The sequence below is a fragment of the Bombus affinis genome, chromosome 3, assembly GCF_024516045.1.
Source record: "Bombus affinis isolate iyBomAffi1 chromosome 3, iyBomAffi1.2, whole genome shotgun sequence".
In the NCBI taxonomy this organism is placed as follows: Eukaryota; Metazoa; Arthropoda; class Insecta; order Hymenoptera; family Apidae; genus Bombus; species Bombus affinis.
In genome coordinates this window covers 6136395-6164332 of record NC_066346.1, presented here as the reverse complement: position 1 = coordinate 6164332, position 27938 = coordinate 6136395, and the positions used below count along the sequence as shown (strand labels likewise).

The following is a 27938-nucleotide window of genomic DNA, read 5'->3' as shown; positions in this document are numbered from 1 at the left end:
TTCACTGCTGTCCGCAAAGTCATTCGACGTGAAATCACAACGATTCATTATATTTCGAAGCGATTCGTTTACGAAAATCTTTCTTCTGTACTCCCCCGTGGATTTATCGACTGAATCCGTTTGTAATTGCTGTTTGTCAATTTCCATATCCTCTTCGGCTGACGGCACTTCCTCGCTAATATCAGTCTCTGTTCTATTTGATAATAAATGTTTTTTCAAAACGTTATTCTCTACTTTGTCTTTTATTATTTGTTGATCAAAGACTTTTGCCTCGTTTATTGTCGATTGTTCTTCATTAATTTCAGTCCTTAGATACTTGTCTCTACGAATAATCGGATCTTCCTGAACAAAGTTGACGTTTATCTCATTTCTTATTAATTCCAATTTCCAATCAAAGTTATTCGAAATCGCATTGGTACTGACAGAAATAATTTCTCCGCGTTTTACATTGTGCTTTTCATTTTCAGAAGCTCCACTCTTCAAATCTTTTTCATCGTGATATTTTTTATTGTCTTCCACGTTAATTGAAGCAGTGCAGTTATTTGAAGCCAGCGCAAAACCGTTGTCCTCGGGCGCCCTTTCCGAACAATGGTCTGTAACCTCAGCCAACACAGAACAGCATTCCGCTTTCAACTTGATTAAACTCGACTCCGCTTCGCTGACGTCCGCAACATTTACTTTTTCCTCGGAACAAAGGGACTCGTCTTGTGAATCGTGCTCCATCGAAGAGCCGATCGAATCGTTGGAATTACCACGATCGTACTGGCCGAAAGATCCCTTATCGATCGCCCTGATAAAATTCGTGGCATCGTCCAGGGAATACCACCGATCCAAACTGTCCACTGTTTTCAAAATGGAACTAAAAGGTACGTCACCGAACTCGTCATGATCCTCCTGCTGGAAATCTTGTATCTGACCAAAAGCCTTATTCATGTCCGTGCAATCCATATCGTTCGTGACCTCAGTTAATTTCACGGAAGAGAACTCATCTGTCAGGGGATCGATATTTTGTCAACTGTCGCACGTGGTCTCGCCATCGTTGTTCAATTCGTGATCTGAAGTCGACGAGCTAGGTGATTCGATCACGAACCTCACTTTGGTTAACCGAGGTACCGTTGGTACCTCTTCTAACACATCGGGCCAGCCGATCGTCGGATATTTACCTTGTTACTTTTATCGACGTAATCTTCGAAAATAAAACGACTCGGTACGTCGAAATTCTCGATCAAACGATCGTTGAATGTAGCGGTCCATGTGTCCAAACATTTCTCGAATGGAAGGTTCGTGGTGGTCACGCGGAAACACAAGTCGTCCTCCTCGTCGTCTAACGATCTCTCGAAAAATTCGCGAAAGGAGTTGCGAAGGGAGTTGCGAAAGGAATCGTGAAAGGAGCTGTTGAAATTCTCGGAAGGCTCGTTATTAAAAACGTCTTCACGCTGCATCGTGTTGGACATCACATTTTGAAAATCGTGCAAAGTGAAGAACAGCGGCGGGTACTTGTTCGTCTCCTTCCTAGCAAAAGTCTCGAATACAAACGGACGTTTGTGCGGCGACTTTGTCTCGCTGGTTGAACCGCAGCTGTCGACTTTCTCGTTTTCATCTTCACTCGCTTTCTCGATCCGTACCGAATCAGCATCCTCGAGGTGCAAGGACGACGGCTGAGAAGTTTCCCCCGTCTCGTTCGAACTTAGGCTATTTAGCGTTTCTTCCGCATCGCCTACTGTCTGCGAGTTCGACGTCCTTTCTTCTGCCTGATCTTTGGCGACGTGAGATTTGATCCTTCGGACTGCTCGCGGCGGAGGCGGCGGAGGCGGTGGCGCCAAACGCTTTCTGTTTGGTTTTCTGAGACGAGTCGGTGACGTTCCTTTCGGAGATTTTGCAATTGCCGCGACCTTCGCTTTGCGCTTCTTCCGTCTCGGTGGGACTGGCGGTGTACTGCTGACAGATTCTGTACCTGGAACAACGATTGATCGGATATTGGTGTGCATGACACTGGCAAATATCAATGACGCTCGGCTCTATCGTTCCTCACTGACGTGTATGATCACTTGTTTCATAAGTTGAAGCTTTGATTTCGTCGCACAATTTGCCAAACTTATCAAAGTTAAGATCAACTGTTCACTTGGTGTATACTATAGTACAGAGACGACGTGTCAGTTTGGGAACAAAAGAGAGTTTATGGTAATGATTCATGGGATTCGCATTTGCGCATCGTAGAGATTGGTCGAAGCACAATCCGCTGATACTTAGAGAGAAATTTTGGAGTACGGAAACGCGTGGCTAACTACGGTGTTAGATACTAAAGGATACTAAAGGTGATTCCCTACAAATGACAGAGCATCCTCTACCCCTCTCTCTACCGCGAAGTCAATAACAGTGATTCACTAATGTTGCCAAGTTTAAGTTTCCTATTGAATGAAAGAAGACCCTAACAAGACGACAGGCGAAATTCTAAAATCGATCTCATACCGGGATGTGACAGAGCTAACCAGGTACTACATTCGCTTTTGGTAAAAAAAACTCTTTCATCTTCGATATATCAGTAGATTGATATATCTGTTAATTATTCTAATCCTTTAATAAAATACATTTTTCTTTTCGGCATTAAATTCTAATTTTTGTTTGTACATAGAAAGCATCGAGCTTAAATGTATAGATCAGATGTAGATTCAAAATTAAATTTGCATGACATATATCTTCGCAAGATCTTTTCTATATCGAAACATCCCTTTAATTAAAGCATTCAGAAATTTGAACGGATGAAATTGAACTTCATGTTGTAGATAATCTTCAAAAATTGAATCAAAAAGTATTCGATGAACATCGTGGAATAAACTGAAGAAAGTTGCAAATTATTAAATTTTTATTGATAAAAGACTACTGTCTAATATGAACTTCAGGTTTCCCTTGACAACCAAAGAACAGAACTGACGTGACGGTTCGTATTAAACGCGTACATAGAAAAAGGCAACAAATAGTGCCGCCTCGAACTCTGAGCAAGGCTTCGGCCGTTAAATGGATAAAAACAATTCGATTAGGTTACGTGGTGGATGCAGCTACGTTCGACATAATGGACATAATGGCCTTAATGTAGTTTGGTATACGGTTTTGCAAGTATGAGCGCCCACTAGCTTGATTGGGGAATCGAAATTTAAAGGCCAAGCGAACGAGTTAAGAAAATTACAAATTCCTTTTAAACATTCAGTATGCAAGACTACGTAAAAGAAAATTAAATACTGCTTAGTATTTAATATTTCTTTCCCTACATTTTAAAATTTCAATCCCTACATTTTAATTCGAATACTAATGGTATTTTTATGTTACATCGATGAAGTATTGATTACAGATATACATAATAAATAATGTCTTTTTTCTTATAGATAAAAAATTATACATTTAAAAATATACATATTCATATATATGTTTAAGAATTTATGTAACAATATGTGAAAATAAATTGGTCTCGAAAGTATTTATTTATCCTCTATTTCACACTTCTTTATCTTTTATAATTTAGAAGACAGGAGATTCATAAGTTGCATTTTACACTGTATTATCCAAGTTGTAATAAAATATCATTTGTTATTTTAATAGTATTCTCAACCAAAACTTTCGATATAACACGTATCTGAACAGCACACGAAAATCAATATGCATATAAATTGATCACTGCAATTAAGTACCCATTAAGTGCATAGTAACAAAAGTAGCATACGTGTTAGATAAAAATGGGTGTGTAGAGTAAATACTAACTTGCTTTATCGACGATTAAATAAAAACTTGGCGACTCGTTCTGCTGACGTCGAAGTCTTCTATACTGAGCAGCATACTTGCAGACTTAAGTGCATCATTATCGACAAGATCCTCCATGTATAAGCTGTTTGCATTGTGATTACCCATTGCGCTCGATGCGGCACTGCTGTACGCGCTCGAGGTGTTTTGCACAGATGCAACGTCGGTGGTCCTTTGAACGAGCCATTTGTTTGTCATGCTCGACATATCTGCTTCCGAGGACACGTCGAATCTGATGTCACTGAAATCAATGAAAGCGTACTTATAAAGTTCGCTAGGAAAATCAATAATCACACTGTTCAATCAGACTCTAAAAACCCATTCTATCCTATACATTGAAACTCTCCCCGTGTTCAACTTACTAATTTAATCAACTCTTATATTAATATATACCGATTAGAAGATAAATAATTGATTAAATAAAACACATGTAATTGTTTAATATTTATCTTAATACATATTTTTCAAATATATGCACATTTGCAGCATTAGTATATATTTCATTATATGAATGTAACGATATATAAGTATATTTTATAAAACTTTATCATTTTCAGTTTCTGTTTGTACAAAATAACGCGTTTAATTTCTTTTTTAATTTGCCCGACTATCTTCATTTATATTTTCCTCAAAAGACAAAATGTGGTCGGTTAATAAATTCCAAAGCTTACTGCATTACATTCTCTGCTATATCATATGCTGTAATAATTTTCCAGAGTTTAGAGCGTGACATTTAGAGAATTTCAAATTTCAAAGATAACCTACATACCAAGAATAATCAACAGTCTGTCCGTTTATAATATCCCGTGTATGTTTAAAACTATTAAGTACAGACCCAAATTTGGCTTCCATTCTTGTCAAAATTAAGTGCATAGTGAAACAGAGTACTGGGATGTTTTACTTCATTACTTTACTTAAAACAAATCAAGAATAATCCAACAAATTCACAATATAAAGTTCTACATCACCCAGTCGCAACGAAAGAATCAACCTCTTCAACTGAAAGTTCTTCAACGCAAACAAGAAAACTTATTTTCATTTCAGAAGCAACTGCTCGTTCAGTTAGCTAATATTAAAATTAAATTTAATTAAAAAGACATAAAAGATGAAGTAAGATTCAAGGAAAGGAACATTTTCATACTCACTTGAAATAGTTATTTTCCACAGTTTGTTCGTGATTCTTCATGGAGGTCGCGTTTTTACGGGAAGTAGCTTGAGAGAGAACCAGCTCGATCGTTCCTACGAGCTCTGCAGCATTTTCAGAGCGTCTTCATACCGCAAATGCAATAAATTCTGCCCGTTTATCGCTACGATGCGATCGCCTGCGGCAAATAAATTTCTCCGAATTAATGCAGCCCCGATAAAGAATGGCGCTTCGAGCTTACCTTTGTTCACGTTTCCGGCCATATAGGCCGGTCCTCCTACCGACATCGCTTGGACATAGATGCCGCCATCGCTACCCTCTGTCACTTACAACCCTATGTTGACACCGTGGCCCCTTACCAACTTAATCGTCTGCAGGATTCGATCCTCGGCAAACGACGATTCTTCAACACACGCTGCTAAGGAAGCGGACATCGACTCGTCCTCCGGCACACGAAACGTTTCGTCATCTGTACGGATGACAGCGTCTGTTGAAAATAGAAATCATATAAAATTTAAATTTACAAATCATATAATCTTTGCATGATGATTAAATGCATCTTGTTCGGAAGAGATATTTTTATATTGAAATTAATATGTTTGCAGAAATCCTTAACTTCTTGAAATATAGGATCAATAAGATAAATTATCTTATGTAGTATATGTTATCTGATTTAGTGAATTACATAGCGCGTTTAATTTCAAGAAATGCAATTTCAAATGAGTTATATGGCATTTGTACTTTAAATATAAGAATAATATATAGTACGATGATGATACAATATGTATCGATAACATAGCGTTGCATTAAAAATTTGTTAATTGTTGTATACATTTAAATATAGGTTCGAGTGATAATGATTAACACTTGAAAAATCTAGTCGAAGTAGAGATGTTACTAACTGAGCAGATTTGCTTCCGGTAGAGGAGATTCCATTGATTGTGCGGACAATGACTGAATCGGAGACTCCGTGTCTGATTTTAATGATAGCGACTCCATGTAGTCGGTAAGGCAGATGACTTACTGCACGAGGCTGCTGTAGATCGCGCGTGTTCCCATTTTCACCCCTAGATGACGCAGCAAACTCAGCGTCCGATAACCTCCCGATTGTCTGGATGTTCTATAATTCGGTAAACTTGAAATCTTCATCTAAAACAGCATTAAGGCATTTCGATTTCAATTGATTCCAATATTGATTAATTTTCATACAAAAAGCCAAGATATATTGCAAATATACGAAACAAAATATATTGAACTTTCCTATCATTCTTGGAAGTAAATATCAGTCAAATCTAATAAAACAAATACCAAATTAACCAGAACAATAATTGAGAAACGTAGAGGATGACACGTAAACTTGAGAGTTGGATGATAAAATAAAATAGCTGAGTCGTAACGCAACTATCAATTTTGCTTTTATTAAACTTTATTATGAATTCAACAATCACAGTGGAATATACACTGAATTAACACACATAAATCACAATTCACTCCAACAATTTTATGTAAAACCTAGTTATATTTGTTGAGAATTGTGGATCTTGATGGCCGAAATATTGTTATGGAGACATTAAATTTACATTGAGCATTACTATTAACGTAGACATATATTTATTTTATAAACGATTTCTAGAATATTCATCGATACACACTTGCACGCGTCTTAACACTTTCTTCCATACCCGACTTTTCGTAGACTGTTAACCGACCAAACAGTTTACATTCATCTGTTTCTCAGTCGCCGCGCACACACATATCTCCACACACTGATATCCACATACAAACATCTCCACTATGCATTCGACCTAGTCCAGCACAAAAATTGTACATATCTCAATAATATTAATACGTTATGTACGCCACCGGTCTAAGGGTAGAAACTCGGTAAAAGGTGTTGACTATTCTAAAGATGGAGACTGAGTAGTTTTGTGACGATGTCGTGGCGCAGGAAGGCTAGGGGTAGGTGTGTCTGAGGCCACGAGATGGGCTGATTCGTTAAGGACAATTTTGTTTAGAAAAGCGAGAGCGATAGACATTGCTTTTGATTGGAGCACAAGAATTCTGGTGGACTAGGAGGGGTCTTAGCCGCCCTTGAGAGAAAGTTGCTAACGGAAAATACCGAATGGAGAAAACTAACTTTCCCGTATCTTCTCCTAGTAAACAAAAATGTAAAAAACACTGGAAATAGAAGATGCTTGTTTTTGGTCTGAAGGACCTTAATTATGAAAATGCCAAGATTTATTGATGGGTCCTTAGGATTGAGATTTGGTTGATGTTACAAGGACAACGTAGATGAGAACAGTATTGAATTTTCTGTATCAAATCCAAGATATTTATTATAATGCCAAATTTATTATAGTCAAAGCTTTAGAACGAAACAATAATTCATAAAAATGTTATTTATTTGCTAATAATGTCCAAGATTTTCTTCATTTTTACAAGTTCGTTATTACTTATAAGAGGGTTTCATTTGTCACTTATTGCATATATTTTCAATATTTTATTATATTTATGTCGGAGATGAAAGAATACTGGAACCCTCCCTTCGGAACTTTGGGAAGACCCCTAGTATTGTAATTTAGATTTCACCATAGCCGAATTAAGAAACTGTTGTCATTAGATTCGACTGTACTTATTTGAGATTTATGATAGTGAGCTCGGGCTCGAGGCGACAACCAGTCGCCGAACGTAGTCGCGGTCAAGGGATGAACGTTTTGTCTAACAAAGGCATGAAGTAACCCTATAGCTCTCCTTAAAAGAAATACTTAGGACGGGGCACGACGGTAAGCATTTCAACGATTTCTGTCCCGTGGCTCGCCACACGCAGACTCTATTCTTTGAGTAAGATGATTACCAGATGTCGACGCGTCTCCACAGTACATGTTTAGCTAGCCCAAGGACCCGCTATAAATCTTAAGATCTGTTTAACTAAAGTCCTTCAAACCGACAAACAGTCCTCGTCCCAACTACGAGAAAATAGGAGAAATCTATTTTTCTCACGAACGACGCTTCCTCTTCTCGAACTTTCTTTTAAGGGCGGCTAGCACCCTTCCCTAACCACCAACATGGAAATTGACCAATTAACAGTAACGCCAATTTCCCTCACTTTCCGAATGAAGGTTTTTCTCCACGAATCCGATGATTTCGTGCCCTTAGGCACACCCGTCATAGTTTTCCTCGACAGCGTTACCGTGATGGAGAACCACTATCCGGTACGATCTCAAAGACGATTCAAGTAACTCTCAGATACGTAGTGATTGCCTCGTGCATTAACATTGAGTACAACTTAGACGCTGAAGAAAAGTAGAGTTTGTCATCCCCTTGACCGCGGATTCGTTAGTGAGCCTAGGATCATTGTCATTAGCTTCTCGAGTATCTAATTATCGCGATTACTTGTCCAATTCCATCATAGTCATATTTGCACTAGTAAATATCTCCTCTATTGCATAATGATCACGTCTAGCGCCAATAGGGATTCGTTTCACGCCCTCAACCCTAACTCAAATCTTAACGCCAACCCGACATATATGTAGGAGATGAAAGGACACCGGGGTCTTCCCTTTGCAATTCTTCGGAAAATCCCCAATATTTTAGTCTCTATAATTTAACTCGATTATAATTGTCCGAGATTTGTGATAATGAGCTTGGGCTCGAGGCGACAACAAGTCGCTGAACGTAGCCGCGGTCATGGCATGAACGTTTTTACTTAACGTAGGGATGGAGTAATTCTATAGCTCTCCTTAAAAGAAATAGTTGTAGCAGCACGCAACAGTAAACATTCCAACGTTTTGTGTCCCGTGGCTCGTGTCACGTAAAATAAAAAGCAGGAGGCTCGAACGAAAAGAAAAAATTAAGATAACAAAAAAAACGAGAGAATTTATTTCTGAATTTACACTGACTGCGATTTTGTTCTGAGCTCCAGCCGTGACTTTCCAAGACTGCAGCTCTTACAATTTGACTTTCGGTAACATCTGTTTCTTCTTTGTTTGTCATCCCTTAATATCCCCACTACCCTGTAGGCGTACGTGACCGTTGTCACACTTCTAGGACGTTCGGTGGAAGGACCGTTAGGATACAGATGACTCATTAGGCACTTCGGCGATATACATTGTCGCCAAGGCCGCCACATCTCTATCTCCATCATCGGTCCATCGGATTTGAAGTATGCCGGTCGTGACACTCGCCACGGCGAGACAGACTCGCCGTTACGTAACGTTACATAACGTGTACGTTACAAGTTGGAAAGTTTGTAAAGCGGGAAATGTGCATGGCACGTGTAACTCTGATATCACAGAATAGATAATGTAATCATTCAAATAGATAAGCCACTAGTACGCTTCTTGTATGACTTGAGAGGGCTGAGACACAAGATGAAATTTAATGGTGCAGGAATATACAGAATATGCATAGTATTCATATAAAAAATCTTTTTCACAGTAACATCAGAAACTTTATTTTATATAATCGATCTTTTACAATTACATAATTCTATTGGATCAAAAAACGTTTAAAATGTAAGAAACATCTGTAACGGAGGTCTACGACTTGCCGATCGTAACAGTTTCTATCAACACTTCGTTCATCCAATACTTTTTCAATAATCGTTGGATCGTGTTTCTGTATAATCACCGTGTGCAAGTCTAACAGAGGTCCTTTAGCATCCAGCACGTCATTTCTGTTATTTGTCACCGAGATTCAACAGTTTGATTCATCACGATGCTGCGTCCGTGAACAATATGGGAAAAAAAAAGAAAACATCAGTGGCCAGAAACATTACCGTGCGCATTTCTTTCTTTGTTTTTTCCTTTGAAACATACCGCGTTAACGATATGTAAACAGGAATTCACTAACGTCCGAAATTCTGTTCATACTCTTCTAATTTTGCTTATATTAGATTCTCTATTACGATTACAACGCGGATGTTTAAATAAATTCATAGTTTTATTTAACATCATTACCGAAATACAATTATGGAAATTGAATTTAAATAGAAATTTCTTTTATTCGATACCATTAAATATCATAACTCATCTATTACGTTAATCCTTAACAAAATAACAGAAACTTCAATGTCAATATTTTCGATATCTTTGCACATTATTTTATGCAATGTGTGTATTTCTACACTTTTAAAAATTTACTATAAATGTACAATCTATTTATAACTCATCGTGATGGTTTAGTTTAAATTACGTTTGTAGAATACGTTTTACACTTGTCACCAGAGGGCCATCGACATCAACATACGGTTAACCGATGTTAATGTTTTCTCACTAGTGGTCACATTGAACGTTTGTTTTCAATAAATATAACTTCCAACACAACTTTTCCGATCCCAGTGTCTAAGGTATGGATCTGCTAGGTAAGCCTTACTGAAGAGTCCTATACTAACAGATCTCGGACGAAACACTACTTCTGCCTTCTCCTTTTCCTTTGTGTGTTGTCGACCGCCTATACCTACCCTCTTTCACGTCGATCCAACATCAAGGAAGGAGGAAGGAGGAAATTCTTCCGCCGTGTCTAAGGCATGAGCCTGCTAGGTAAACCTTACTGATGAGTCCACTAGCAGGCTCTGGACGAAACACACTTTTTTTTTTCTCAATCTCTTCCATCTTCTTTGATATTTCCATGATAATTGGAGCGTTGTTGGCTCTAGATGTCGCTTGCTGGAGGTACTGCTGTATTTTCTTCTTATTTAAATGTCGTGGATGAAAAATCGAATTTCGCAAAAATACGGGGGCGCCGGGATTAGAACCCGGATTTCGAAAGTTTTCACCCTAAGGCGCTAACCACTCCGCTGCAGTCCTCCTCAACTACCTGTGTCGAGTGATGGTATTTCCTCTGACGAGTGCCGCCACAGGAGTAAAGCCAGTTGACCGTAATCCTCCGAGCAGGTCGGACCTCTCGGCCCTAAGGGATAAACAGGCGTAGGCCCTAACAGTGAGCGCGGCAAGCTATACAGTGCACAGTAGACAGCGAGAGAGCAAAAAAAAAAAAAAAGAAAAACAAAAAGAGTGCTAAACAGTGAAAAAATAGTGATAACATCAACCTCTCTACAAACAATTTAAAAATAGAAGAAGAAAGGAATGAAATCGAAACCAAGGAGGCGGAATCCGCCATAAGCTCGTCAAAAAAAGGAATCAAAAGAAAAATAGAAAAACAACAAATAATTAAAGATAGCAGCATAAGAACTGCTACACAAAAGACGCGGAAACTTAATCCGCCCCCAAACCTGGTAACCAGGAACAAAATAAACACAAAACAAGAAAATTTAAAAGGAGAAGAAAGCGACTCACAAGAAGAGCGCGACGATAAAAACGAAAATATGAAACAAAGAAGAATCCCACAACCTCAACCAATGTCTATCACATTAAAAAACAGATTTGATGCCCTCCAAGCCCAAGACCCCTGCACACCGCAACCGCATGAAAACATTATCGATAACATTAAAAAAAAAACGACGTATTAAGGGAAAAGGCAACCAGACAGCCCACTCCCCCGGTCTAGCAAGCAAAAGCTATACCGCCCGGACAAGCACCCCCCCCCCCCCCGCCGCCCCGCCGAAAAAAACAACACCACAACCTTCATCAGTACTGAAAAACCAAACGCACAAGGGCCTGCCACCCAGCCACCCCGCTGAAGACCAGGCAGACCCCCCCCACATCAGCAAAAGGGGCCAGGCCACCCCCCATCAACATAACGTTACAAGACCCGAAAGACACAATAGCACTCATGGAAAAGTCCCTCAAAATCAAGAACTTCCATATCAAAAGAATCCACTCAGGTAAGCACGTACTTTATCTGCAAAACCTAAATGACCACGCGAACGCAAAAAAAATACTGACCGCAGCCAACACGGCCTATTTCACATATACCCCAAAATCTCAAAAACCCCACACATACCTACTAAAAGGGCTAGGAAACAGCTACACAGAAGCGGAAATTCTAGAAGACCTAAAAGCCCTGAAAATAGAAGAAGTTAACTTCACCAAAGTGACGCGATTCACAACAAGAAAATCAAGGGAGAACAACACATTGCTCCCAATCTATATAATCCAAGTCTCCCCCGATAGCAACATTGGGAACCTACTAAAAATAAACAGACTTAACTATCTGAAAATAGCCTGGGAAAAAATTAAAAAAAACGATATCACGCAGTGCTACAAATGCCAGCGAATAGGCCACACAGCACAAAACTGTAACCTAAACTATCGCTGTGTAAAATGCACTGAACCGCACGGGCCAGGCGAGTGCAAAATAAAAAAAGAAGCAGCAGTAAGCAAAGAAAAAATCTACTGCGTAAACTGCAAAAACTACGGACATCCTGCATCATACAAAGGATGTCCAAAACTCGTCGAATTACGGAAAAAGATTAATGAAAAAATCACCAAAGCATAAACAACAAAAATCGAAAGAATCGCCAAAATAAGCCGTAAGTACGTTCCCGAGCTAAAGTTCGCGGACATAGTAAAACAAAGAACAAGTATAAACGAGACAAGTCCGCAAGTAACAAACATAGCGGCACAAGTCAAACAAAACCCTAACCCAACAATAGACTCACCCCAAATAAGCATAATATATGTCATTGAAGACTTCAAAAAAAGCATCCTAAAAGCTCTAAGCGACCAACAAACACAACTAAACGAAATCAAAAAAGCACTAAATACGCATGAAGAAAGAATCGATTCCATCTTCAACATCATCGAAAATATAGACGAAGATTAGCCAAAACACACCCGCCCACCAATCACAGCAGAAAATAAACCAGATAAAAGTTAAACATCTGAAAATCATATCAATAAACGCCAACTCACTAATCTCAAACCAAAAAAGATACAGCTTGCTAACACTAATTAAGAAAGAAACCCCCGACATAGTACTTATCTCAGAAACCAAACTGAACTATAGACATAAGGTGCAATACAAAAACTACTCTATAATAAGACACGACAGACCAAACGCTACCCAAGGAGGAGGAACGGCAATCCTCATAAAAAACCCCCTGAAGTTCAAAACAATACAAAACGACAAAATAACAAACTTCAAAATCCTAGAGACGACGATCATAAAAATAAAAATAAACAATAAGGAAAACTTATTTATCTCCGCAGCCTACGCAGCCTACGGAAACCAGAAACAATTTAACGACGAATTCGACAATCTCTTCCAACTTTTACAGCTCGACAAACAGGAAAACTACTACATAATAGCCGGTGACCTTAACGCCAAACATACCAGCTGGAAAAACGAAATAAACAACACGAGAGGAAACTCGGTCAGAACCTGGCTAGACAATAAAAGCATTTTCTACAAAACAAACCTCTATGGCTCCGAGCTACCCTCTTTCCCAAAAGGACGCTCCTACCTAGACATATGCCTAGCAGACGCCCGAATAAAATTCCAAAACTTACGACCAAATAACACTCTCAAAACCATAGACTACGACAGCGACCATAACGCCATAGTATTTCAGATAAGCAAAAGCACATCCGACTACCTAACACTCGAAACGCAGACCGAAACACCCAGGTACAACTACAAAAGGACAGACTGGAAAAAGTTCCAAAACCTGCTCGAACAGAACTGCGACCTAAAAATCTACAACAATGTCGACCTAACAGACAGACAAATCGACTCGTTTATAGACGAAATAGAAAAACATATACAAATCGCCCTACAAGAATCCGTACCGACATTTAAAAAAAAAGACTCCTGCGAGCCATATATAAACTATAAAATAAAAAATCTACAACGAGATAAAAGCTACATACTATCGAAATTAAACAACCTAAGACTCAACTACTCTTACGACAAAAGAGAAGACATAGAATTCCTAAAGTACCTGCTACACGAAATAAAATCACAACTAAAACAAGAATTCGCAAACTCTATAAATCAATACTGGACAAATAAAATAAAAAATATCTCCAAAAAAGACTCTGCTAGCATGTTCCCGCGGATAAATCAAATTTTCAGACCAAAGGAACAAAACTCCATCCCGCCCCTCAAACTGCCTCCAGAAAAAGCCTCCCTCATCCAAGAAGCAGGCATCGAGATACACAACACCAACAAAGACACAGAGGGCAACTTCATAATATCAAAAACAACGGAAAAACTAGACATTATCGGCACCCACTTCGCCAAAACTCACTCACAAAACGAACACATGGGCCGAGAACAATTAAACAGAATTATCATCGCCGAAACAAACATACTAAAAAATAAAATAAAACAAGACATAGCGCTAAACAAAACAGTCTGCACATTCTCAAACGAAAACACATCGGACGACCCCAAACAGCCCGACCCAGAAATAAACTACTTTACAAACTTCAATCAACTAAGTACAATCTTCTCCACGCTAAACAACAAAAAATCCGCCGGTTTCGATGGCATTCCAAACATCTCGCTCAAACGCCTACCAAACAAAATAAAATGGTACTACACAGTACTGTTTAATAACGCACTAAACAACACGTACTTCCCCAAAAAATGGAAAAAAGCCAAACTCATAGCCATTACAAAAAAAAATAAAGACGGCTCATCACCTGCAAACCTACGACCCATAAGCCTCCTCCCCAACATAAGCAAAGTATACGAAATGATCATAAACAACCCCCTAGCAGCCTTCTGCTCAAAAAATAAGATAATCCCGGAAAACCAATTCGGCTTCCGCCACAAACACTCCACAATCCACGCAATAAACAAACTTACGTCGGATATCTGCTGGGCACTTAACGCAAATCAACGAGTAGCCGCCTGCCTAATAGACATCGAAAAAGCCTTCGACACCGTCTGGATCCCAGGGCTCAGTTATAAAATGATTAAAAAGAACTTCCCCGAATACCTAATCAAAATAGTATGGGACATGATAACAAACAAAACGTTCATAATGACCGACGGCTCGCACACTTCAAGCAAAGAATTCTCCATAGAGAACGGCCTGCAATAAGGAACAGTAAATTCCCCGCTACTCTTCAGCATCTACAATAACGACTTACTAAACCTCTTTAACCTCAACACATCCACACATAAACGCTCCATAGCCTTCGCGGATGACCTAATCATCTACGTAACAGGCCGCAAAACCAAAACGATAAGAACAGAACTGCAAGAACTCTTTAACAAAATCAGCGATTACTATCATACATGGAAACTAAAAATTAACGCAAGCAAATGCGAAACCATACTATTCAGACCCATGACAAGCAAAATCGGCCCAGCAGAAAGGGAACAAATCAGGAAATTCCGCCTAAAAGAAAAAGCAAACGAAGAGAACCTCATACCACACAAAAATTGCGTAAAATACCTAGGAATAAACATAGATGAAAAACTAAATTACAAGCAACACATCGAAATCCAACTCTCCAAAGCCAGCAAAGCTTTTTGGAATACAAAAAGGCTGTTTTATTCCAGACTTCTCGATAGCAAAGTAAAAATCATGTGCTACCAATCGCTAATAAGACCCATTATAACCTACGGCTGTCCAATATGGTACAACATACCAGCGTCAATAATGGAAAAAATTCGCATATTTGAAAGAAAATGCATCAGAGCTTGCCTGAGCATTTACAGATCTGAACACAGCGGATACAGAAAATACGTAAAAAACAAAAAAATATACGACTTAGCCAACATCCACCGCATCGACTGTCACATCCTAAAACTAACGAGATATCACTTCTCGCAAGCCGCGAAGATCAAAGAAAACAGCCTAATCTTCGGCTGCTTATACCCAAACGACGCATACTTCAAAAACATTCTGTTAACAGGCTACATCCCCCCCGAAGCCTTTCTATACCTAGACGAAAGAAACTATCTCCAAGACCAAAACAACATACCCATAATTTATCATATGCAAAGGAAAATAGGAATGAAATCTATTCAATACGAGGAAAACCTAGATGGCCGCACGGCAGACACTAGGTGGAGATACAACATGGCCCTCCCCCAAAAGGATACAGAAGACAAACACAGAAAAAACACAAAAAAATATTGGTGGATACGTAATCCACAACAAAAAACAACAAGATAAAGAGCCACAGAACGGCAACGCTCACTGAATTAAATGTAAATATGTAAATATGTAAATATGTAAATAGATAAACAAATATTATATTAATCCCACAGAACACCCCTCCCCACCCCTCCCAGTCCCTCCCTAATAGGCTAGCGAACTGTCCTGTTTTTGCGTCCAGGCTTTCAGGACATAAATTAAAATATCGTACATAAGCACAGCGCAACAGCGGCTTAATTTTATTTTATTTAACATTAATAATCTCAAAAAAAAAAAAAGAGAAAAGAATGTAATAATGCATGGCTACGTCGTGCCGTCGCGTATCGGTACTCTTGCCTGTACCATCCTACAATTAGAATTCGGCGTTTATTCTGGAAAAAAAAAATCATGTAAAAAAAATATGTAAAAAACCTGGAATTAATAAACAAAGATAAAAAAAAAAAAAGGAGTGGTTAGCACCTTAGGGTGAAAACGTTCGAAATCCGGGTTCTAATCCCGGCGCCCCCGTATTTTTGCGAAATTCGATTTTTCATCCACGACATTTAAATAAGAAGAAAATACAGCAGTACCTCCAGCAAGCGACATCTAGAGCCAACAACGCTCCAATTATCATGGAAATATCAAAGAAGATGGAAGAGATTGAGAAAAAAAAAAGTGTGTTTCGTCCAGAGCCTGCTAGTGGACTCATCAGTAAGGTTTACCTAGCAGGCTCATGCCTTAGACACGGCGGAAGAATTTCCTCCTTCCTCCTTCCTTGATGTTGGATCGACGTGAAAGAGGGTAGGTATAGGCGGTCGACAACACACAAAGGAAAAGGAGAAGGCAGAAGTAGTGTTTCGTCCGAGATCTGTTAGTATAGGACTCTTCAGTAAGGCTTACCTAGCAGATCCATACCTTAGACACTGGGATCGGAAAAGTTGTGTTGGAAGTTATATTTATTGAAAACAAACGTTCAATGTGACCACTAGTGAGAAAACATTAACATCGGTTAACCGTATGTTGATGTCGATGGCCCTCTGGTGACAAGTGTAAAACGTATTCTACAAACGTAATTTAAACTAAACCATCACGATGAGTTATAAATAGATTGTACATTTATAGTAAATTTTTAAAAGTGTAGAAATACACACATTGCATAAAATAATGTGCAAAGATATCGAAAATATTGACATTGAAGTTTCTGTTATTTTGTTAAGGATTAACGTAATAGATGAGTTATGATATTTAATGGTATCGAATAAAAGAAATTTCTATTTAAATTCAATTTCCATAATTGTATTTCGGTAATGATGTTAAATAAAACTATGAATTTATTTAAACATCCGCGTTGTAATCGTAATAGAGAATCTAATATAAGCAAAATTAGAAGAGTATGAACAGAATTTCGGACGTTAGTGAATTCCTGTTTACATATCGTTAACGCGGTATGTTTCAAAGGAAAAAACAAAGAAAGAAATGCGCACGGTAATGTTTCTGGCCACTGATGTTTTCTTTTTTTTTCCCATATTGTTCACGGACGCAGCATCGTGATGAATCAAACTGTTGAATCTCGGTGACAAATAACAGAAATGACGTGCTGGATGCTAAAGGACCTCTGTTAGACTTGCACACGGTGATTATACAGAAACACGATCCAACGATTATTGAAAAAGTATTGGATGAACGAAGTGTTGATAGAAACTGTTACGATCGGCAAGTCGTAGACCTCCGTTACAGATGTTTCTTACATTTTAAACGTTTTTTGATCCAATAGAATTATGTAATTGTAAAAGATCGATTATATAAAATAAAGTTTCTGATGTTACTGTGAAAAAGATTTTTTATATGAATACTATGCATATTCTGTATATTCCTGCACCATTAAATTTCATCTTGTGTCTCAGCCCTCTCAAGTCATACAAGAAGCGTACTAGTGGCTTATCTATTTGAATGATTACATTATCTATTCTGTGATATCAGAGTTACACGTGCCATGCACATTTCCCGCTTTACAAACTTTCCAACTTGTAACGTACACGTTATGTAACGTTACGTAACGGCGAGTCTGTCTCGCCGTGGCGAGTGTCACGACCGGCATACTTCAAATCCGATGGACCGATGATGGAGATAGAGATGTGGCGGCCTTGGCGACAATGTATATCGCCGAAGTGCCTAATGAGTCATCTGTATCCTAACGGTCCTTCCACCGAACGTCCTAGAAGTGTGACAACGGTCACGTACGCCTACAGGGTAGTGGGGATATTAAGGGATGACAAACAAAGAAGAAACAGATGTTACCGAAAGTCAAATTGTAAGAGCTGCAGTCTTGGAAAGTCACGGCTGGAGCTCAGAACAAAATCGCAGTCAGTGTAAATTCAGAAATAAATTCTCTCGTTTTTTTTGTTATCTTAATTTTTTCTTTTCGTTCGAGCCTCCTGCTTTTTATTTTACGTGACACGAGCCACGGGACACAAAACGTTGGAATGTTTACTGTTGCGTGCTGCTACAACTATTTCTTTTAAGGAGAGCTATAGAATTACTCCATCCCTACGTTAAGTAAAAACGTTCATGCCATGACCGCGGCTACGTTCAGCGACTTGTTGTCGCCTCGAGCCCAAGCTCATTATCACAAATCTCGGACAATTATAATCGAGTTAAATTATAGAGACTAAAATATTGGGGATTTTCCGAAGAATTGCAAAGGGAAGACCCCGGTGTCCTTTCATCTCCTACATATATGTCGGGTTGGCGTTAAGATTTGAGTTAGGGTTGAGGGCGTGAAACGAATCCCTATTGGCGCTAGACGTGATCATTATGCAATAGAGGAGATATTTACTAGTGCAAATATGACTATGATGGAATTGGACAAGTAATCGCGATAATTAGATACTCGAGAAGCTAATGACAATGATCCTAGGCTCACTAACGAATCCGCGGTCAAGGGGATGACAAACTCTACTTTTCTTCAGCGTCTAAGTTGTACTCAATGTTAATGCACGAGGCAATCACTACGTATCTGAGAGTTACTTGAATCGTCTTTGAGATCGTACCGGATAGTGGTTCTCCATCACGGTAACGCTGTCGAGGAAAACTATGACGGGTGTGCCTAAGGGCACGAAATCATCGGATTCGTGGAGAAAAACCTTCATTCGGAAAGTGAGGGAAATTGGCGTTACTGTTAATTGGTCAATTTCCATGTTGGTGGTTAGGGAAGGGTGCTAGCCGCCCTTAAAAGAAAGTTCGAGAAGAGGAAGCGTCGTTCGTGAGAAAAATAGATTTCTCCTATTTTCTCGTAGTTGGGACGAGGACTGTTTGTCGGTTTGAAGGACTTTAGTTAAACAGATCTTAAGATTTATAGCGGGTCCTTGGGCTAGCTAAACATGTACTGTGGAGACGCGTCGACATCTGGTAATCATCTTACTCAAAGAATAGAGTCTGCGTGTGGCGAGCCACGGGACAGAAATCGTTGAAATGCTTACCGTCGTGCCCCGTCCTAAGTATTTCTTTTAAGGAGAGCTATAGGGTTACTTCATGCCTTTGTTAGACAAAACGTTCATCCCTTGACCGCGACTACGTTCGGCGACTGGTTGTCGCCTCGAGCCCGAGCTCACTATCATAAATCTCAAATAAGTACAGTCGAATCTAATGACAACAGTTTCTTAATTCGGCTATGGTGAAATCTAAATTACAATACTAGGGGTCTTCCCAAAGTTCCGAAGGGAGGGTTCCAGTATTCTTTCATCTCCGACATAAATATAATAAAATATTGAAAATATATGCAATAAGTGACAAATGAAACCCTCTTATAAGTAATAACGAACTTGTAAAAATGAAGAAAATCTTGGACATTATTAGCAAATAAATAACATTTTTATGAATTATTGTTTCGTTCTAAAGCTTTGACTATAATAAATTTGGCATTATAATAAATATCTTGGATTTGATACAGAAAATTCAATACTGTTCTCATCTACGTTGTCCTTGTAACATCAACCAAATCTCAATCCTAAGGACCCATCAATAAATCTTGGCATTTTCATAATTAAGGTCCTTCAGACCAAAAACAAGCATCTTCTATTTCCAGTGTTTTTTACATTTTTGTTTACTAGGAGAAGATACGGGAAAGTTAGTTTTCTCCATTCGGTATTTTCCGTTAGCAACTTTCTCTCAAGGGCGGCTAAGACCCCTCCTAGTCCACCAGAATTCTTGTGCTCCAATCAAAAGCAATGTCTATCGCTCTCGCTTTTCTAAACAAAATTGTCCTTAACGAATCAGCCCATCTCGTGGCCTCAGACACACCTACCCCTAGCCTTCCTGCGCCACGACATCGTCACAAAACTACTCAGTCTCCATCTTTAGAATAGTCAACACCTTTTACCGAGTTTCTACCCTTAGACCGGTGGCGTACATAACGTATTAATATTATTGAGATATGTACAATTTTTGTGCTGGACTAGGTCGAATGCATAGTGGAGATGTTTGTATGTGGATATCAGTGTGTGGAGATATGTGTGTGCGCGGCGACTGAGAAACAGATGAATGTAAACTGTTTGGTCGGTTAACAGTCTACGAAAAGTCGGGTATGGAAGAAAGTGTTAAGACGCGTGCAAGTGTGTATCGATGAATATTCTAGAAATCGTTTATAAAATAAATATATGTCTACGTTAATAGTAATGCTCAATGTAAATTTAATGTCTCCATAACAATATTTCGGCCATCAAGATCCACAATTCTCAACAAATATAACTAGGTTTTACATAAAATTGTTGGAGTGAATTGTGATTTATGTGTGTTAATTCAGTGTATATTCCACTGTGATTGTTGAATTCATAATAAAGTTTAATAAAAGCAAAATTGATAGTTGCGTTACGACTCAGCTATTTTATTTTATCATCCAACTCTCAAGTTTACGTGTCATCCTCTACGTTTCTCAATTATTGTTCTGGTTAATTTGGTATTTGTTTTATTAGATTTGACTGATATTTACTTCCAAGAATGATAGGAAAGTTCAATATATTTTGTTTCGTATATTTGCAATATATCTTGGCTTTTTGTATGAAAATTAATCAATATTGGAATCAATTGAAATCGAAATGCCTTAATGCTGTTTTAGATGAAGATTTCAAGTTTACCGAATTATAGAACATCCAGACAATCGGGAGGTTATCGGACGCTGAGTTTGCTGCGTCATCTAGGGGTGAAAATGGGAACACGCGCGATCTACAGCAGCCTCGTGCAGTAAGTCATCTGCCTTACCGACTACATGGAGTCGCTATCATTAAAATCAGACACGGAGTCTCCGATTCAGTCATTGTCCGCACAATCAATGGAATCTCCTCTACCGGAAGCAAATCTGCTCAGTTAGTAACATCTCTACTTCGACTAGATTTTTCAAGTGTTAATCATTATCACTCGAACCTATATTTAAATGTATACAACAATTAACAAATTTTTAATGCAACGCTATGTTATCGATACATATTGTATCATCATCGTACTATATATTATTCTTATATTTAAAGTACAAATGCCATATAACTCATTTGAAATTGCATTTCTTGAAATTAAACGCGCTATGTAATTCACTAAATCAGATAACATATACTACATAAGATAATTTATCTTATTGATCCTATATTTCAAGAAGTTAAGGATTTCTGCAAACATATTAATTTCAATATAAAAATATCTCTTCCGAACAAGATGCATTTAATCATCATGCAAAGATTATATGATTTGTAAATTTAAATTTTATATGATTTCTATTTTCAACAGACGCTGTCATCCGTACAGATGACGAAACGTTTCGTGTGCCGGAGGACGAGTCGATGTCCGCTTCCTTAGCAGCGTGTGTTGAAGAATCGTCGTTTGCCGAGGATCGAATCCTGCAGACGATTAAGTTGGTAAGGGGCCACGGTGTCAACATAGGGTTGTAAGTGACAGAGGGTAGCGATGGCGGCATCTATGTCCAAGCGATGTCGGTAGGAGGACCGGCCTATATGGCCGGAAACGTGAACAAAGGTAAGCTCGAAGCGCCATTCTTTATCGGGGCTGCATTAATTCGGAGAAATTTATTTGCCGCAGGCGATCGCATCGTAGCGATAAACGGGCAGAATTTATTGCATTTGCGGTATGAAGACGCTCTGAAAATGCTGCAGAGCTCGTAGGAACGATCGAGCTGGTTCTCTCTCAAGCTACTTCCCGTAAAAACGCGACCTCCATGAAGAATCACGAACAAACTGTGGAAAATAACTATTTCAAGTGAGTATGAAAATGTTCCTTTCCTTGAATCTTACTTCATCTTTTATGTCTTTTTAATTAAATTTAATTTTAATATTAGCTAACTGAACGAGCAGTTGCTTCTGAAATGAAAATAAGTTTTCTTGTTTGCGTTGAAGAACTTTCAGTTGAAGAGGTTGATTCTTTCGTTGCGACTGGGTGATGTAGAACTTTATATTGTGAATTTGTTGGATTATTCTTGATTTGTTTTAAGTAAAGTAATGAAGTAAAACATCCCAGTACTCTGTTTCACTATGCACTTAATTTTGACAAGAATGGAAGCCAAATTTGGGTCTGTACTTAATAGTTTTAAACATACACGGGATATTATAAACGGACAGACTGTTGATTATTCTTGGTATGTAGGTTATCTTTGAAATTTGAAATTCTCTAAATGTCACGCTCTAAACTCTGGAAAATTATTACAGCATATGATATAGCAGAGAATGTAATGCAGTAAGCTTTGGAATTTATTAACCGACCACATTTTGTCTTTTGAGGAAAATATAAATGAAGATAGTCGGGCAAATTAAAAAAGAAATTAAACGCGTTATTTTGTACAAACAGAAACTGAAAATGATAAAGTTTTATAAAATATACTTATATATCGTTACATTCATATAATGAAATATATACTAATGCTGCAAATGTGCATATATTTGAAAAATATGTATTAAGATAAATATTAAACAATTACATGTGTTTTATTTAATCAATTATTTATCTTCTAATCGGTATATATTAATATAAGAGTTGATTAAATTAGTAAGTTGAACACGGGGAGAGTTTCAATGTATAGGATAGAATGGGTTTTTAGAGTCTGATTGAACAGTGTGATTATTGATTTTCCTAGCGAACTTTATAAGTACGCTTTCATTGATTTCAGTGACATCAGATTCGACGTGTCCTCGGAAGCAGATATGTCGAGCATGACAAACAAATGGCTCGTTCAAAGGACCACCGACGTTGCATCTGTGCAAAACACCTCGAGCGCGTACAGCAGTGCCGCATCGAGCGCAATGGGTAATCACAATGCAAACAGCTTATACATGGAGGATCTTGTCGATAATGATGCACTTAAGTCTGCAAGTATGCTGCTCAGTATAGAAGACTTCGACGTCAGCAGAACGAGTCGCCAAGTTTTTATTTAATCGTCGATAAAGCAAGTTAGTATTTACTCTACACACCCATTTTTATCTAACACGTATGCTACTTTTGTTACTATGCACTTAATGGGTACTTAATTGCAGTGATCAATTTATATGCATATTGATTTTCGTGTGCTGTTCAGATACGTGTTATATCGAAAGTTTTGGTTGAGAATACTATTAAAATAACAAATGATATTTTATTACAACTTGGATAATACAGTGTAAAATGCAACTTATGAATCTCCTGTCTTCTAAATTATAAAAGATAAAGAAGTGTGAAATAGAGGATAAATAAATACTTTCGAGACCAATTTATTTTCACATATTGTTACATAAATTCTTAAACATATATATGAATATGTATATTTTTAAATGTATAATTTTTTATCTATAAGAAAAAAGACATTATTTATTATGTATATCTGTAATCAATACTTCATCGATGTAACATAAAAATACCATTAGTATTCGAATTAAAATGTAGGGATTGAAATTTTAAAATGTAGGGAAAGAAATATTAAATACTAAGCAGTATTTAATTTTCTTTTACGTAGTCTTGCATACTGAATGTTTAAAAGGAATTTGTAATTTTCTTAACTCGTTCGCTTGGCCTTTAAATTTCGATTCCCCAATCAAGCTAGTGGGCGCTCATACTTGCAAAACCGTATACCAAACTACATTAAGGCCATTATGTCCATTATGTCGAACGTAGCTGCATCCACCACGTAACCTAATCGAATTGTTTTTATCCATTTAACGGCCGAAGCCTTGCTCAGAGTTCGAGGCGGCACTATTTGTTGCCTTTTTCTATGTACGCGTTTAATACGAACCGTCACGTCAGTTCTGTTCTTTGGTTGTCAAGGGAAACCTGAAGTTCATATTAGACAGTAGTCTTTTATCAATAAAAATTTAATAATTTGCAACTTTCTTCAGTTTATTCCACGATGTTCATCGAATACTTTTTGATTCAATTTTTGAAGATTATCTACAACATGAAGTTCAATTTCATCCGTTCAAATTTCTGAATGCTTTAATTAAAGGGATGTTTCGATATAGAAAAGATCTTGCGAAGATATATGTCATGCAAATTTAATTTTGAATCTACATCTGATCTATACATTTAAGCTCGATGCTTTCTATGTACAAACAAAAATTAGAATTTAATGCCGAAAAGAAAAATGTATTTTATTAAAGGATTAGAATAATTAACAGATATATCAATCTACTGATATATCGAAGATGAAAGAGTTTTTTTTACCAAAAGCGAATGTAGTACCTGGTTAGCTCTGTCACATCCCGGTATGAGATCGATTTTAGAATTTCGCCTGTCGTCTTGTTAGGGTCTTCTTTCATTCAATAGGAAACTTAAACTTGGCAACATTAGTGAATCACTGTTATTGACTTCGCGGTAGAGAGAGGGGTAGAGGATGCTCTGTCATTTGTAGGGAATCACCTTTAGTATCCTTTAGTATCTAACACCGTAGTTAGCCACGCGTTTCCGTACTCCAAAATTTCTCTCTAAGTATCAGCGGATTGTGCTTCGACCAATCTCTACGATGCGCAAATGCGAATCCCATGAATCATTACCATAAACTCTCTTTTGTTCCCAAACTGACACGTCGTCTCTGTACTATAGTATACACCAAGTGAACAGTTGATCTTAACTTTGATAAGTTTGGCAAATTGTGCGACGAAATCAAAGCTTCAACTTATGAAACAAGTGATCATACACGTCAGTGAGGAACGATAGAGCCGAGCGTCATTGATATTTGCCAGTGTCATGCACACCAATATCCGATCAATCGTTGTTCCAGGTACAGAATCTGTCAGCAGTACACCGCCAGTCCCACCGAGACGGAAGAAGCGCAAAGCGAAGGTCGCGGCAATTGCAAAATCTCCGAAAGGAACGTCACCGACTCGTCTCAGAAAACCAAACAGAAAGCGTTTGGCGCCACCGCCTCCGCCGCCTCCGCCGCGAGCAGTCCGAAGGATCAAATCTCACGTCGCCAAAGATCAGGCAGAAGAAAGGACGTCGAACTCGCAGACAGTAGGCGATGCGGAAGAAACGCTAAATAGCCTAAGTTCGAACGAGACGGGGGAAACTTCTCAGCCGTCGTCCTTGCACCTCGAGGATGCTGATTCGGTACGGATCGAGAAAGCGAGTGAAGATGAAAACGAGAAAGTCGACAGCTGCGGTTCAACCAGCGAGACAAAGTCGCCGCACAAACGTCCGTTTGTATTCGAGACTTTTGCTAGGAAGGAGACGAACAAGTACCCGCCGCTGTTCTTCACTTTGCACGATTTTCAAAATGTGATGTCCAACACGATGCAGCGTGAAGACGTTTTTAATAACGAGCCTTCCGAGAATTTCAACAGCTCCTTTCACGATTCCTTTCGCAACTCCCTTCGCAACTCCTTTCGCGAATTTTTCGAGAGATCGTTAGACGACGAGGAGGACGACTTGTGTTTCCGCGTGACCACCACGAACCTTCCATTCGAGAAATGTTTGGACACATGGACCGCTACATTCAACGATCGTTTGATCGAGAATTTCGACGTACCGAGTCGTTTTATTTTCGAAGATTACGTCGATAAAAGTAACAAGGTAAATATCCGACGATCGGCTGGCCCGATGTGTTAGAAGAGGTACCAACGGTACCTCGGTTAACCAAAGTGAGGTTCGTGATCGAATCACCTAGCTCGTCGACTTCAGATCACGAATTGAACAACGATGGCGAGACCACGTGCGACAGTTGACAAAATATCGATCCCCTGACAGATGAGTTCTCTTCCGTGAAATTAACTGAGGTCACGAACGATATGGATTGCACGGACATGAATAAGGCTTTTGGTCAGATACAAGATTTCCAGCAGGAGGATCATGACGAGTTCGGTGACATACCTTTTAGTTCCATTTTGAAAACAGTGGACAGTTTGGATCGGTGGTATTCCCTGGACGATGCCACGAATTTTATCAGGGCGATCGATAAGGGATCTTTCGGCCAGTACGATCGTGGTAATTCCAACGATTCGATCGGCTCTTCGATGGAGCACGATTCACAAGACGAGTCCCTTTGTTCCGAGGAAAAAGTAAATGTTGCGGACGTCAGCGAAGCGGAGTCGAGTTTAATCAAGTTGAAAGCGGAATGCTGTTCTGTGTTGGCTGAGGTTACAGACCATTGTTCGGAAAGGGCGCCCGAGGACAACGGTTTTGCGCTGGCTTCAAATAACTGCACTGCTTCAATTAACGTGGAAGACAATAAAAAATATCACGATGAAAAAGATTTGAAGAGTGGAGCTTCTGAAAATGAAAAGCACAATGTAAAACGCGGAGAAATTATTTCTGTCAGTACCAATGCGATTTCGAATAACTTTGATTGGAAATTGGAATTAATAAGAAATGAGATAAACGTCAACTTTGTTCAGGAAGATCCGATTATTCGTAGAGACAAGTATCTAAGGACTGAAATTAATGAAGAACAATCGACAATAAACGAGGCAAAAGTCTTTGATCAACAAATAATAAAAGACAAAGTAGAGAATAACGTTTTGAAAAAACATTTATTATCAAATAGAACAGAGACTGATATTAGCGAGGAAGTGCCGTCAGCCGAAGAGGATATGGAAATTGACAAACAGCAATTACAAACGGATTCAGTCGATAAATCCACGGGGGAGTACAGAAGAAAGATTTTCGTAAACGAATCGCTTCGAAATATAATGAATCGTTGTGATTTCACGTCGAATGACTTTGCGGACAGCAGTGAAGATTCTGATGTGCAAGACGATAATTTGGATACTGGCGATATTTGTTTAGGTGAGAGCGAGAGAAATTTCAAGGACTTAATTACTAAAGGTGACACGAGACAGTAGACGAAGGATATTCCAGTTAGCAAAAGTAATGAAAAATTACAAGATAGTTTTATAGGTAACGAATCACTCAAAAAAAGGAAAAGTATCACTAACCCGGTTAATATTCAACGAAACTCTTTTCTGGTAAATATGTTGTCTGAGGATACGGATCAGATATGGACGAGCTGTGAAATCATTGCTGTTCACCCAAAATCACTAGCGAAGTGCGAAGTATCGATTTCGAAAGATGAAGAAGGAAAGAAATTGGCGAACTGGTTAAACGAATCGATAAAAATGGATTCAGAGATCCAGAAAATTTTACAAGAGTCTAAAGAGCCGTTGAAAAGGGTAGAAACAATTTTACCAAAGCCGACAACGGTCAAGAAGATTGGCGAAACGAGCAAGAAAACCACCGGTGAGGCGAAGTGCGATGTATTGAACGAGTTGCTCTCCAATTTTAGTAACATTAAATTGAAACCGGTGAACGACGAGAAGAGAAGTGCCGTTGAAAGTCATCCGCGAGTTAAAACTTGTTCTCGGCAAGAGAACGATAAGATGAGAATCGAATCTATGTCAGATAGCCGTACACAGAGTTTGAAAGATTGTAACGGCAATTCTTGTGTTGAGACCAAGGGAACGAACGACGAGTCGATAAATCTCAAAGCAGCAACTTCTTCGGTTAAACAGTGGCAGTATGCTGCCTCTTTGACGACGAGGAAGGTTC

General features: G+C 38.6%; 2 protein-coding genes across 9 annotated transcripts in view; both read left to right on the top strand.

Annotated features, from left to right (window-relative positions):
• Positions 1-21089, top strand: part of LOC126914236 (uncharacterized) — a 64180-nt gene extending 43091 nt beyond the window's left edge. The window contains exon 4 of the mRNA XM_050717882.1: positions 21046-21089. Within this exon, the coding sequence (XP_050573839.1) occupies positions 21046-21074 (29 nt within the window). The 3' untranslated portion in view covers positions 21075-21089. The remainder of the gene's footprint in view (positions 1-21045) is intronic.
• The window catches only part of LOC126913986 (uncharacterized), a 215228-nt gene extending 189389 nt beyond the window's left edge, over positions 1-25839 (top strand). For 7 of the 8 annotated variants that reach the window (XR_007709533.1, XR_007709537.1, XR_007709532.1 and 4 more), the window contains one exon: positions 25305-25839. The gene's annotated coding sequence lies outside the window, so the exon portion shown is untranslated. Of the gene's footprint in view, positions 1-25176 lie in introns of all 8 variants that reach the window. The other variant, XM_050717334.1, reaches the window with a different exon arrangement.
• The last annotated feature ends 2099 nt before the right edge of the window (positions 25840-27938 follow it).